The following is a 12,236-nucleotide window of genomic DNA, read 5'->3' as shown; positions in this document are numbered from 1 at the left end:
CTGGTCCCGGGGCCGGGCCGGTCCCGGGCGTGCGGGGCGATGCTGGTGCTGCTGGTGCTGCTGGCGCTGGGGGCGGGGGTCGGGGCGGCGGCGGGCGGCGCGGGGGAGCCGTGCGGGGTGTACACGGCCGGCTGCGCCCGCGGGCTGCGCTGCGTCCCGCGCCCCGGCGAGCGGGCGCCGCTGCGGGCTCTGCTGCGAGGGGAGGGCGCGTGCCGCGCCGTGGGGGGCCGCCGCGCCGCCCGCAACCGCACCGAGCCCGCAGGTGAGTGCGCCCCGGGCCGTGCTCGGCGCTGCACCCGCGGGCGCGGCGCTGGAGGCAGCGGCGGCACCCCTAGGAGCTGCATTGTGGGGCTGGGGGGCTGCCTGGTGGCGATGGGGCGCACCCCTTGGGGGCTGCGTTGCGAGGATGTGGGCGCCCCCTCCTCGGAGCGGTATTGGGGTGGGGGCTACACCCCCAGGGACTGCTTGGGAGGCGGGGGGAGTTTCATTGCAAGGGCAGGGTGCACCTTTAGGAGCTGCATTGGGGGTGGGGGCACCCCTGGGTACTGTTTTGGAGAGTGGGGGGACACCCCGGGAAGCTTTTTTTGCATGGCTATAATGCAGGGCTAAAAGGCACCCTGGGGCTGCCTAGGAGGGCACCCATAGGACCTGTATTGTGAGAGTGGAGGTGCACCACTGCGGGCTGTATGAGGGGGTGGGGGTGCATCCCTGGGACCTGGATTGGGGTGGGGAATACACCCCCAGGAGCTGCTTAGGAGGTGGGTGGCACCCCTAGGAGCTTTGTTGTGGGGGTGGAGGACACCCCTGGGAGCTGTATTGCAAAGCTGGAAGGCACCCCAGGGATTGCTTGGGGTGGGGGGCACCCCCGGGAGCTTTATTGTGGAGGCACACTCCTGGGAGCTGTATTGTGGGGCTGGAGGGCACCCCAGGGGCTGCTTGGGGGACAGCCCTGGGAGCTTTATTGCAAGGGTGGGGGCACACCCCTAGGAGCTGTGCTAGGGGTGTTTGCACCCTGGAGAGCTGTATTGGGGACTGGGGGGACGTCCCTGAGAACTGTTTTGGGGGTGCCCCCCCACAAGGGCTGCCTTTGGGAGCTACCGGGCTTGGGACCGGGAGGAAGTTGCCAGCCCCCCAAGTTAGGTGCTGCCCTGGGGCCAGGGGGTGGATGTGGAGGGCAGGCTGGGCTGCTCTGGGGGGGTGGGTGGTGGGGGCTGCCAGCCCCCCCTCCGCACATGCAGAAGCACTGAGCGTCTCTCTCCCTACAGGGGAGAGCCAAAGGGAGGGGCACCGCCCAGCCCAGCCCACGACGGAGCCGCAGCCCCCCGAGGCCGAGGGCTCCAAGGCCCGGGTGCAGCAGGTCTCGCTGAGCAGCGAGGCGAAGGAGGCCTTCGAGACGGTGCGTGGGGCAGGGGGGCCTAGAGGGTCTGGCCCCAGCGCCTTGCAGGGAGCTCCTTCATAGCCCCCCAGCTGGGGCCGGGGTAGCCGGGAGCGGCCCCCGTGCTGGGCAAGGTCGTGCAGGGGCAGGAGGGCAGAGGCCCCGCGGAGTCCCAGGCAGAGGGGGCTGCAGGCCCCAGCACTGAGTGCCTGTCCCCGCAGGCGCCGTGCCGCGTGCACCTGGCAGCCGTCATGCAGGAGCTCAAGGCCTCGCTTTACCTGAGCGGTGAGGACCTCTTCATCCCCAACTGCGACACCCGCGGCTTCTACCGCAGGAAGCAGGTACGGCCCGGACCCCTGGCCCTCCCCCCGCGTATGTCTGTCCATCTCAACCTGGGGCTCTGCCACCCTGCAGCTGCCCGGTTTGCCCTAGGGCACCCATCCCCCTGCCCCCTTTGGTCCTTGTGTCCTGCCCTGCCCCAGCCCCTCCCTACTCCAAACCCAGGGGCACCTCCACCCTGAACCCCCTACCCCCACGCTGGGCTGAAAGGCATCCCCTGGGGCTCAGGCCCAGCTTTGGGGATGGGGCCCAGGGCTCCTGGGTCCTTCTCTGCCTGCTCAGTGATGCTGGCGAGTGTCCTCCCCCACCCTGTGCCTCAGTTTCCCAGCCCCCACTCAGCCACTCCTATATTCTTTTCCAGTGCCGGGCGTCCAAGGGCCCGAAGCGCGGCCAGTGCTGGTGTGTGGACAAGAAGGGCCACCCACTGGCCGGCATGGAGGGGGCGGAGGGCGTGCCCCACTGCCTGCCCCCCAGTGGAGACTGAGGGGCCGGGGCTGGGCTGCAGGGGGGGACGGCCCCTCTGGATGGAGGAGATGGGGGGGAGGGGGGGTCCTGGCTGCCGGGAAGGCATGATGAGCAGTGCCTTGCAGCTGCTAAGTGCTAAGCTACAGCAGGGGGAGGCAGACCCCTCTCCCGGGGGCTGTGTCGGGTCCTGTACAAAGTGCCTGGTTCATAAGCTATGGGGGGGCTGCACTAAGGGCTGGGGGGGAGGGGCACCCTGTCCCACTGCTGCCCCCTGGAGGATGCGTTCCCAGGGAGGGGGGGGCGTAAGCTGCTTTTCAGGGGTGGGGAGGGCTGCTGAGTGGGGGATTCGGGGCACAGTGGAGATGGGGGGGTCACTGCTGCAAGCTGGGGGCATTTCTACCTGTTCCAGTCTGCACCCATCAGCTATGGGGTGGCGGGGGGCTTGTGCCTTTTCCGTACTGCCCCCTTTCCCCGGGTGTGGGGGGGTGGGCAGGGGTTTGGTGCACTGATCCATGCTCGTAACGCGGGCCATTGCAGGGGGGGGGGCGGGGGGGTGTGAATCATGTCCTCGTGCTTCTGAGCTGCTCTGTAAATAAAGCTGCATTGTGTTTTGGGGGCTGCTCTCGGCTTCCTCCTTTCTTCCCTGCCCCCATCCTGGACCCCCCCATCCAGGGGCGCCGACCCCCAGTGACTCCCCTGTGCAGGGCACCCTTCCCTGGGGCTGTGCACGGAGGGCCAGGGTAGGAGTTTGTGGGGCACAGGGTTGTGCTTGTGGGGCACAGAATGGTGCCCTTTGCCCCAGCGCCACGGGGCCACAACCAGAGGCCAGAAGAAATCATCGCACTGCTCGTTGTGGCCGACATCTGCCCATGTGTGCTCTGTGGCAGGGGCAGCCCAGTGCTGCCCGCACTCCCTCACCACCCCCACAGCCGCTCCCTGGGCTGGAGGGGCCCGGTCCAGTGCACCCCAGGAGTTTCTGCATGGGATTGGGCCCCGCTGGCCCGGGAAGCACCTGCCCCACTTCTCTGCCTCCAGAGATGCCCTCAGGATCTCCTGGGCACGCAGCAGATCTGCTGTGTTTGGCGACATCTGCTTCTAGCCCTAGCCTCATGCTGGCGGGGCCCAGCGCCTGCCCTTCCTCTGGTCCCACTCCATGCTCTTGCTCTAGGGAGGGTGGGGGGCTGTGCCCACTGAGTTGGAGGCTTCCCCTGCCCTCTCTGCCAGGCGCTGCTTCTCCAGCACAGGCTGTGCCTGGGCAAGTGCTGGGGGCTGGGCCAGACTGGAGCAGGGGTCAAGGGGCAGTGACTGCAGGGCTGTGACTGCAGTGAGCAAACAGCCCCTCCCCTTGCAGTGGACAGGGGACACTGGGCAGGAGCAGCGCAGTGGCCCTGGAGTTTGAACGTTAGGTCCTGGGAAAGCCCATGCTAGCCAGACTTGGCACTGCCTGGTCTGCAAGAATGATGCGGCGGCTTTGCGGCGTATGCTGTGTAAACCCTCCCCGCTTACCCCGCCATAGCTGGCTGCAGCCAGCAAAGCAGGCAGGGCCTGAGCCCCGGTCCCCCCCATGCTGGGCAGGCACACAAGAGCAAAACTGCCACGTCCTAGGTCGGACCGTAGGTCTGTCTTGCCCAGTCTCCGGTGGCAGAGAGTGGAGGCTGGAAGGGATGGCAATGGGGTCTCGCCTTCGTTCCTCTCTCCCTTGAAGCCTCCAGCATTGAAGGCCCAGGCAGGTCTGATTCAGAGGCTCCCTTGCTCCAGAGCTCCCAATGCCCCTTTCCTCCAAGACCATGTCCGATCCCTTGGCAAATCAGCCTAAGTGATCCTCTTCCACAGTGGCTGGCGGCCACGAGCCCCCATGCTTTAATGACCCACTGGGGAGAAAGAACTGCCTTTTGTGAGGTCTGCTCAGTCCCTGCTTGAGCAAGCCCCTCGCTCGCTCCTGTCTCATGAGCAACCTTGCAACTCCCCGGGGACGCCACTGGGATTCTGTAAGCCCGTCTCCAGTTCCCCCTCGAGCGGAAGGGCCAGGTCCCTTAGTCTCTCCTCGTAGGGACCCCCCCTGCCCCACAGCTATACCGTTAGGAACCCAGGTGTCCCGAGTGAAATCACTCCTCCATGTGCCCTGTGGGAGCGGGACTGCTATCAACAGCACAGCTTGGCCAGAGGCACTTGGGCACCATTGGGTCCTTGTCCTGAGTTGTCATGACCCCTCCCCAGAACTGCTGCACCCACCTCTGGAGGGGATCTCTGGTACAGCAGAGTAGAACAGCCCACAGAGACGGCGCCCGGAGGAAAGCACAGTGCACACAGCTGGCTCCGTGGCACTGATGCCAGCCCCCACCCGCCCTGGAATTTCTACCTGTCCGCTGGGCACCCACTCCCACTCCCATCTTGTGGCAGCTTGAGCAAGCCCAAAGCATGCTGGGAGCATCCCAGCCTCACCCATGGGATGCCATGGGCATGGCCCAAACCTGCCACCAGTGCAGCCTTGGCTCTGGAGTCAGTGCCACGGGCCAAAGAGCTGAATGGGGGGGGGGGGGGGGAGGGGGGATGGAGCCAACAGGACCAGAGGTCAGGACACAGGCTGTTCCCTGCCCAGGTAATGATTGATCTCGGTAGGCAGGCAGGAACAGGGTGTGTGCTTGGTGCAAGGATTTGCTTGTGATCGGCTGATCCGGCTGGAGGTGGAGAAGGAAGGGAGCCTGCAGATGCCCACTGACCTGCTTGGGTAAGCAGACCAGCACGCATGGAGCCAGCGCCAGGGAGCACCGCGATGCCCAGGCGGAGGCCAGGCCAAGAGCTGGAGCAAGAGGAAGAGGCCAAGCTCTGGGTGCCCAACAGTGAGCAGTAACCTGGAGTCCACGGTGGGAGGGCACCGGTGGGAGGTGATGGCATTTCAAATGCTGAGGCCCTGCACCCAGGGGCAGAGGTCTGGAGCGGAGCAGAGAGCGCCTGGGCAGCTGCCCAGCATGGAGCAGCCTGGGGGCACCCCAAGGCTTTGCTGACCTGCTGCCCCTGCTCCAGGTAGCTCTGCCCACCTGGATGGCATCCCCAGCCTCGCCCAGTGCCGGAGACGCATGGAGGTAACACAGCAAGGGAAAGGGCAGTCCAGGCCTCCCCGGGCAGGGGTCAGGGGTTGCTTGCAGGCACCAGGGACCTGGAGGAGGAGGGGAGGATGGGTTAGGGGGGCAAGACAGGGGGTCAGGAGGGAGGCACTGGGAGGATGAGGCGGGGGGGTGCAGGGATGCCCAGGTGCATGCTGGGAAACTCCCTGAGGGGCATAACCTGCACTGGCCTGGCAGGCAGTGCAATCCCCAGCACAGGACGGGGCCAAGAAAGAGGGGCTGCAGCCAGACCCCCCACCCCTGAAGACGGTCCAGCTGGAGAATGAGGCCAGGTGAGCGCTGGGGGGGAGCCCAGCCCCCCAAAAGTGAGCACACGGGGCTGGAGGCCAAGCCCATCCCTCCACCCCAACCCTCCTAGACCGGTCTCCCTCAGCACCGGAGCTGAGCTGCCCGGCAGGATGCCTGGTTCCTTCCCCACCCCTGCCTCTGCCTGCCTGGGCAGCCCCAGGCAAGTCACCCTGCCACTCTGCGCCTCGGTTTCCCCTCTCCCCCTGCTGCCTCTCGCAGTATCTGTGCAGGTCCTGCATGGTGGCCTAGATCGCCCTGCTCCCAACCAGCCCTGGAGAACCACCCCACTTGCAGTAGAGGGCATAGGACACACCTATGTCGCAGTTGCATCCTGTGTGTGCAAAAATATGTGTGCGAAATAGTGGGAGGGGTGGCTGAGACCCTTCCCTGGAAATAACAGCCCCCCTTGGGATCCACGCAGGGGGAGAGGCTCCTGGCTGGAGAAGCAGAAAGCCTTCATCCCCCGGCAGTCACCGTTGGAGTGAGTCCAGCAGGGGTTAGCAGAGGGGGGGATCCCTGCTGGGGGGGGGGCCGGGGCACGTGGGCCCAGAGGTGCCCTAGGGCAGCCTGTTGTGGAAGGCAGGTGGGGACTCCTGGGTGCTTTCCCAGGCTCTGCCTGGGAGCTGGGCCTCCCTGGCCCTGGGATGGAAGTGGGGCCTGGTGGTTAGAGCTAGAGGGAAGGCTGAGAGCCAGGACTCCTGGGTTCCACGGCCAGGCCTGCAACGTGCCTGCAAACCCCTCCGTGCCTCAGTTTCCTCTCGTGTGAAATGGGAGGAGGGGGAGCGGTGTTGCCCCACGTCCCAGCAGCTGCAACAGGGAAGGTCTGAGCTCCACGTGGAGGGGCCTGCGGCAGGCGGTTGACAACCTGGGGCCCCCTCCCCGTTGCCCTGCAGCGAGCTGCTGGCGGTGGAGCATTTCCGGAGCCTCTACCACCTGTGCATCGCCGTCGCCTGCATCGCCATCCTGGGCGCCGCCGCCACGGATCTTGCCAACCACCAGTGGTAGGATGGAGCGTGGGGGTACTGCCTCATGCCTCCAAGCGGCTGGGATGGGTCTGTGGGGTGGCACATGCACCGGGGAGATATGGCTTCCTAGGGAGGGGTGGTTTTTCTGCCTTCTGTCCCCAGGCTGCAGAGCAGAGCCGGGAGGGGTGGTTTTCCCAGGCCTCTGGGCTTTGCCAGCTGCTGCACAGGCCTGGAGGGAATTTTTCCTCCTCTTATTGCTCCAGGGGTCAGCAGGTTTTCGGGTGCTGGGATTCAAACCCAGAGGTTCCTGGCTGAAGGGTCTTGCCCCCCAAATCGGGGTCTGCCCGATGCTGCCTTGGTTAAAGCCCACGTCAGGTCTGTACAGACTAGTGCAGGGAGCTGCCTTCCTCTCTGCCGGGGATCTCCTAAGCGCACCTAATACCCCTTGCAGTGGCAGGCAGGTCTGGGGGCTCCTGGTGTCTTGGGCAACGGCCTGGTCATTATGCAACGGGGCTGGCGGAGGAGCTTGCGGAGCAGGCAGGCAAGGACTGGCCTGGGCGGGACCTGGCAGCATCGATCCTACCCCAGGCTGGGATGACCTCTCAGCACCCTTCCAGCCTGGATCTCCACCCTCCGCAATCCCAGCTTTGGGCACTCGGAGGGGGAGCCCCACCCTGATCCAGCACAGCCTGCGCTGAAGCCCTGCCCTGGCTAATCAGAAGCATATGTGCCTGCGGAGGAGAAGGTCCCTGCCTCAGCCAGCACAGCCCTACCGGGCCCCGAGGTGGTGCTATAGGGCCCAAAGAGTCTGTAGGGCCACACACGCCCCCAGGAGGTGCTATAGGGTCCAGAGAGTCTGTAGAGTCACACACAGCCCCAGGAGGTGCTATAGGGCCCAGAGAGTCTGTAGGGCCATGCACACCCCCAGGAGGTGCTATAGGGTCCAGAGAGTCTGTAGAGCCACTCGCAACCCCAGGGTGGTGCTATAGGGCTGAGAGAGTCTGTAGGGACATGCACACCCCCAGGAGGTGCTATAGGGTCCAGAGACTCTGTAGGGTCATACACACCCCAAAGAGGTGCTATAGGGTGCAGAGTGTCCACAGGGCCATGCACACCCCCAAGCCAGCTCTATAGGGTCCAGAGAGTCTATAGGGCCCTACCCAGCCCCAGGGCAGTCTATAAGGGCCAGAGAGGTCACTGGCGCTGCGCTGAGGTCACTGTCCCCTTCTGCCCTGCAGCTGCCTGAAGGAGGACTTGGAGTTCATCATCGCCAACGCCCACGGCATGAGCGCAGCACTGGGGGTCTGGCTGATCATGTGCATCTACACCCTGCTGGCACCCTATGCGGCGCTGGCGCTCTGGGCCCACGCATCCCGCACCGCACGCCACCCATGGCTTCTTGTGGCCAGCGTGGTGGGGGCGCTGCTGGGGGGCCACGCCACCGTGCTGGGCATCTTCCCCATCTATACCATGGTCCACCAGCAGATACAATACATCCCCAAGGTCATCCTCATGACAGAGCAGGTGTGCAGAGGGTGGTGCCAGGACAGGGTGGGCAGGGCGTAAGGCAGGTGGCTTAGAGCAAAAACCCTACCCCCATTTCCTGCCTGGGCCAGCACCACAGGGTGCAGCAGCTGCCCAGATGTGGGGACAGTCCCCGCAGGCCCCAGGGCAGAGGAAAGAGGTGCCCATGCCCCCTGCAGCCATGGCTGGGGCAGTAGCTCCCAACACTGCAACCCAGCCCTTCATGCCCTCCGCTCCCCAGCTGCGGCTCCTGATGAAAAGCCACTCATTCCTGCGGGAGACGGTGCCCAATCTCCGTGCCCAGACGACCGCTGGTGAGTGCCACCCCCCGCACCAGAGTACCCCTGCAGCCACCCCAAGCTCCCAATTGCTTCTCTCCGCCAGGGAAGGTGAAGCTGCCGGCCTTGTCCACCTACCTGTACTTCCTGTGCTGCCCCACACTGCTGTACAGGGAGACCTACCCCAGGTGAGCCTGAGGGCACCAGGGCTGCCAGCCGGGGGCCGTGGGGACAGATGGAGGGGCGTTCAGGGGACTGAGTCCTCAGGAGGACTCCAGCCTGCCCTGGGTGTCCTGGGCACTGACCAGCCCTCCTGTCCTGCTAGGACCTCTGTCATCCGCTGGAGAGTCGTGGTGGAGAACTGTGTCAAGGTGAGAGCAGCCGGGCCTTGCTGGCATGGCCCATGCCCACCCGTGCTTGTGGCCTTGGTGGCTATGAGTCCTTCCCAGCATGACCCATACCCACCCATCTGTGACCTGGGTGTCCATGGGTCCTTCCCGGCATGACCCACACCCACCCATCCCTGCGGCCTGGGTGCCTATGGGTTCCTGCTGGCATGGCCCGCACTCACTTGTCCTTGCAGCCTGGGTGCCCGTGGGTTGCCACGGGGCCAGGGCAGGGGGAAGCATTACACCTGTCTGCCCTGCAGTTCCTGGCCTTCGTCTTCGTACTGGCACTCATCATGCGCCGTTTGTCCAACCCGGTGTACATCCACCTGAGCCTGCAGCCCTTCCGCCTCGAGACATTTGTGCCAGCTATGTGCAACAGCATCCTGCCTGGTGCGCAGGGCCCGCTCACTCCCCTGGGCTGGGGCACTGGGTAGTGTGGAGTGGCTGCTGCAGGGGATGGCAGGGCCCCAGTGAGGGTGACCGGGTGGTGACATGAACCCGGGGGTGGGGGTGGCAGGCAGTGCCAGGGGCCCCCAGGGGTCTGATGTGCCCCCTGTGCCCCCCTGCAGCCACTGTGATGCTGTTGATCTCATTCTATGGCATCCTGCACTGCTGGTTGAACGCCTTCGCTGAGGTGCTGCGCTTTGCTGACAGGGGCTTCTACCAGGTGAGGGCAGGCGGGGGGTGGAAAGCGGGGCTGGGTTGCCTGGCAGTGCCCGCAGAGCCCTCTCGGTGCTGCAAGGAGGGCAGGCGCCCATGCCGGAGGCCTGGCCACAGGGGCCGAGGAGCAGGGGGTTCAGGCAGGCGGTCCCCAGGTCATGCGCATCTCCCCCCAGGACTGGTGGAACGCCACGTCCTTCGCCACCTACTACCGCAAGTGGAACATCGTGGTCCACGACTGGCTCCACCTCTACATCTACCAAGACCTGTTCTGGGTACGTGGACCGGGCTGGCAGTGGGGCAGGGAAGGTGGGCACTGCCCAGAGCCCAGCCCTTAGCTCGGGTCCGTTTGCATTCGTGGCCACAGCCTGGCTGCCCAGGGGACTCTGCCCGCAGCCATGTCCCGGCTCCAGCTGGGGCCCAGCCCAGTTGTTGTGGGCCCACTCTGCTTGGAGTTGTCCCCATGCCTTGGCAGCTGACTCTGGCTCTGAGCACCCTTGCTTTGCAGCTCTTTGGAAAGAAGTGGCGGGTGGGCGCCATGCTGGCCACCTTCCTCCTCTCCGCCATCGCCCATGAGTACATAGTTGCTTTCGGCTTGGGCATCTTCTGCCCCATCCTCTTCTGCAACTACACCATCTTCGGAGGTGAGCTCACCACGGTCCCCAGCACCGCAACCAGGCTGAGCCCCGTGCCCTGAATCCCTGTGCCCCCTGGGTCCTGCTGGGCTCAGCCCCAAGTCCCTCGTGTCCCCAGCTCTGCTACTGTGGCCTGAGGGGAAGGACCTCCTGAGCCCTGAGTTTCTCCCTACCATGCTGCCCCTTGCCCCCAGTCTCAGGCAGGCAGTGGTGCCTTGGCCACGTCTCCTTCTGCCCGTGGCTGGCAAGGGTGATGGCCTTTTAAATCCACCTGCATCATCCTGAATTGCATCTGAAACATGGGGCTGGGGAGGCATCGGGGGCCAACAGGGATGAGGGGACTCGGTGGGGGCCTCACCACCCCCAGCCCGCTTTCCTGTCTCCTCAGTGCTCTTCAACTTCGTGCTGAGCGACAAGCGCAGGCGCCCGGCGTGGAACATGGCCGTGTGGGCCTTGCTCTTCGTGGGGCAGGCCCTGCTGGTCACGCTGTACAGCCTGGAGTACTATGCCCATGTCCACTGCCCGCTCCAGGTGAGCCCAGGGCTATTCGTGGCAGCCACAGGCCACGCTGCCCTGTGTGGGGCCCAAGCAGGCCATGCCCATGGCCCCGCAGTGGCAGTCTCTGTCTGCCCACTGGGGCAGCGAGGTCTGGGGTTGTCCAGAGCCCGCTGCATCCCTGACCGGGAGCTCTCTCCGCAGGACACCTTCTGGGGGCAGCTGACGCCTTGCTCCTGGTCGCGTGCCATGTGACGGAGACCGCCAGGCCCTGCTCAGCCGTGGCGTTTCTGGGCACCCTAGCACCGCTCATTCCTTCAGCTTGGATCTGCCACCGTCGCCAGCCCCTTGGGCTTGCTCCTGCATCCTGTGCCCGGCTTCAGGGACTGCAGCTGTCTTTGCACTGGTCACCATAGGCCTCCAGCCCCTGCCAGCGCCCGCTGTGAAGGCTCCCTGCCCCAGAGCCCTGCTGCTCAGACAGCTGCCAGTCCCCACTAGATGGGCAGGGCAGTCAGGGCTCCCCTGGCATCTCCCCACCTACCCAGCCCGGCTCTCCCAGCTCCCAGCCCGACTGGCACAGCACTGAGGCCTGGTTCCTACCCCCTGTACTGGTTCTGCCCCTGCTGTGGGCAGGGCCTCATTGGCACGATGCCGCCTTGTCGCTCTGTATGGGAGACCTGTGCCCCGCAGCACCTGCTACCACTAAAGCACCATTTGTACGAGGGTGTCTGTGCACCGTTGCTCCAGCTGGTGCATCCACGACGCATTACTGCTTCAGCTAAAGGGGTGGGGGGGCAGGGGGTTATGGCTGTGAAGAGCCACCTGCCTTGCCCACCCCCATGCACCTCTGTTTCCCTGTGTGCAAAGCCAATCCGGCTGCTGCCTCTTGCTGGGGCGGGCATTCATCCAGCAGCAAATGTGGTGCCCGGGGGTGCAGGTTATCCTCAAAGGCCCCGGCGCTGGCCAGTTCCCAGCAAACTCCCTCAGGGACTGCCCTCCTCCAGGGGGGACTCCCACTCTCTGGGGGATAATACCTGCTCCAGGAGTGACCTTCCTCCCGCTGCAGGGATAAAGCCCCACTCCAGAGTCCTGATCCAGGGACCCCCCCCTCCCCCTGACTCCAGGGCCAAGCCCCAGGGGTGACTCCCGCTGCTGTCAATCCAAGGGCCCCCCACTCCTGCCCCCACTCCAGGGGTGCCCCCCACTCCTGCCCCCACTCTAGGGGTGCCCCCCACTCCAACCCTCAACTCCAGGGGTCCTCCCCAATCCTGCCCCCACTCCAGGGGTGCCCTCCACTCCAACCCTCAATTCCAGGGGTGCCCCCCACTCCTACCCCCCTGCTCCATGGGTGCCCCCCACTCCAACCCTCAACTCCAGGGGTAACCCCCACTCCTATCCCCCACTCTAGGGGTGCCCTCCACTCCAACCCTCAATTCCAGGGGTGCCCCCCACTCCTACCCCCCTGCTCCATGGGTGCCCCCCCACTCCAACCCTCAACTCCAGGGGTCCTCCCCAATCCTGCCTCCACTCCAGGGGGAGCCCTCCACTCCAACCCTCAATTCCAGGGGTGCCCCCCACTCCTACCCCCCTGCTCCATGGGTGCCCCCCACTCCAACCCTCAACTCCAGGGGTAACCCCCACTCCTACCCCCCACTCTAGGGGTGCCCCCCACTCCAACCCTCAATTCCAGGGGTGCCC

The 12,236-nt window shown here is 65.4% G+C and overlaps 2 protein-coding genes across 4 annotated transcripts; both read left to right on the top strand.

Moving 5' to 3' along the window:
• On the top strand, positions 1–2,796 carry IGFBP6 (insulin like growth factor binding protein 6). Its single transcript, XM_059717785.1, has 4 exons — positions 1–262; positions 1,266–1,396; positions 1,597–1,716; positions 2,076–2,796. Exons 1-4 carry the CDS (start codon positions 40–42, stop codon positions 2,196–2,198), a joined length of 597 nt encoding a protein of 198 aa, XP_059573768.1. The 5' UTR covers positions 1–39; the 3' UTR covers positions 2,199–2,796.
• Positions 2,797–4,798: 2,002 nt separating this feature from the next.
• SOAT2 (sterol O-acyltransferase 2) lies at positions 4,799–11,257 on the top strand. 3 transcript variants are annotated; one of them, XM_014610554.3, is made up of 15 exons: positions 4,799–5,019; positions 5,204–5,262; positions 5,482–5,576; positions 6,014–6,073; positions 6,486–6,593; positions 7,796–8,081; positions 8,323–8,395; positions 8,466–8,547; positions 8,685–8,730; positions 9,009–9,138; positions 9,318–9,415; positions 9,585–9,683; positions 9,917–10,052; positions 10,432–10,574; positions 10,743–11,257. In XM_014610554.3, exons 1-15 carry the CDS (start codon positions 4,926–4,928, stop codon positions 10,791–10,793), a joined length of 1,560 nt encoding a protein of 519 aa, XP_014466040.1. In that variant the 5' UTR covers positions 4,799–4,925; the 3' UTR covers positions 10,794–11,257. The 3 variants fall into 3 exon arrangements, with proteins under 3 accessions (XP_014466040.1, XP_014466043.1, XP_014466052.1); XM_014610566.3 differs by having other exon boundaries at positions 4,804–4,907; XM_014610557.3 differs by lacking the exon at positions 6,014–6,073 and having other exon boundaries at positions 4,800–5,019.
• Positions 11,258–12,236: the final 979 nt, after the last annotated feature.

The sequence above is a fragment of the Alligator mississippiensis genome, chromosome 15 (genome assembly GCF_030867095.1).
Source record: "Alligator mississippiensis isolate rAllMis1 chromosome 15, rAllMis1, whole genome shotgun sequence".
Classification (NCBI taxonomy): Eukaryota; Metazoa; Chordata; order Crocodylia; family Alligatoridae; genus Alligator; species Alligator mississippiensis.
This window is presented reverse-complemented; position numbering and strand designations above follow the sequence as displayed.

Bases quoted from the DNA above. Each gene is read 5' to 3' on its own strand.
- IGFBP6 (XM_059717785.1), top strand. From the start codon at position 40: ATGCTGGTGCTGCTGGTGCTGCTGGCGCTGGGGGCGGGGGTCGGGGCG. The intron at 263-1,265 runs GTGAGTGCGCCC...CTCTCCCTACAG, and splicing joins CAACCGCACCGAGCCCGCAG to GGGAGAGCCAAAGGGAGGGG. The intron at 1,397-1,596 runs GTGCGTGGGGCA...CTGTCCCCGCAG, and splicing joins CGAAGGAGGCCTTCGAGACG to GCGCCGTGCCGCGTGCACCT.
- SOAT2 (XM_014610554.3), top strand. From the start codon at position 4,926: ATGGAGCCAGCGCCAGGGAGCACCGCGATGCCCAGGCGGAGGCCAGGC. The intron at 5,263-5,481 runs GTAACACAGCAA...CTGGCCTGGCAG, and splicing joins AGTGCCGGAGACGCATGGAG to GCAGTGCAATCCCCAGCACA. The intron at 9,139-9,317 runs GTGCGCAGGGCC...GCCCCCCTGCAG, and splicing joins GTGCAACAGCATCCTGCCTG to CCACTGTGATGCTGTTGATC.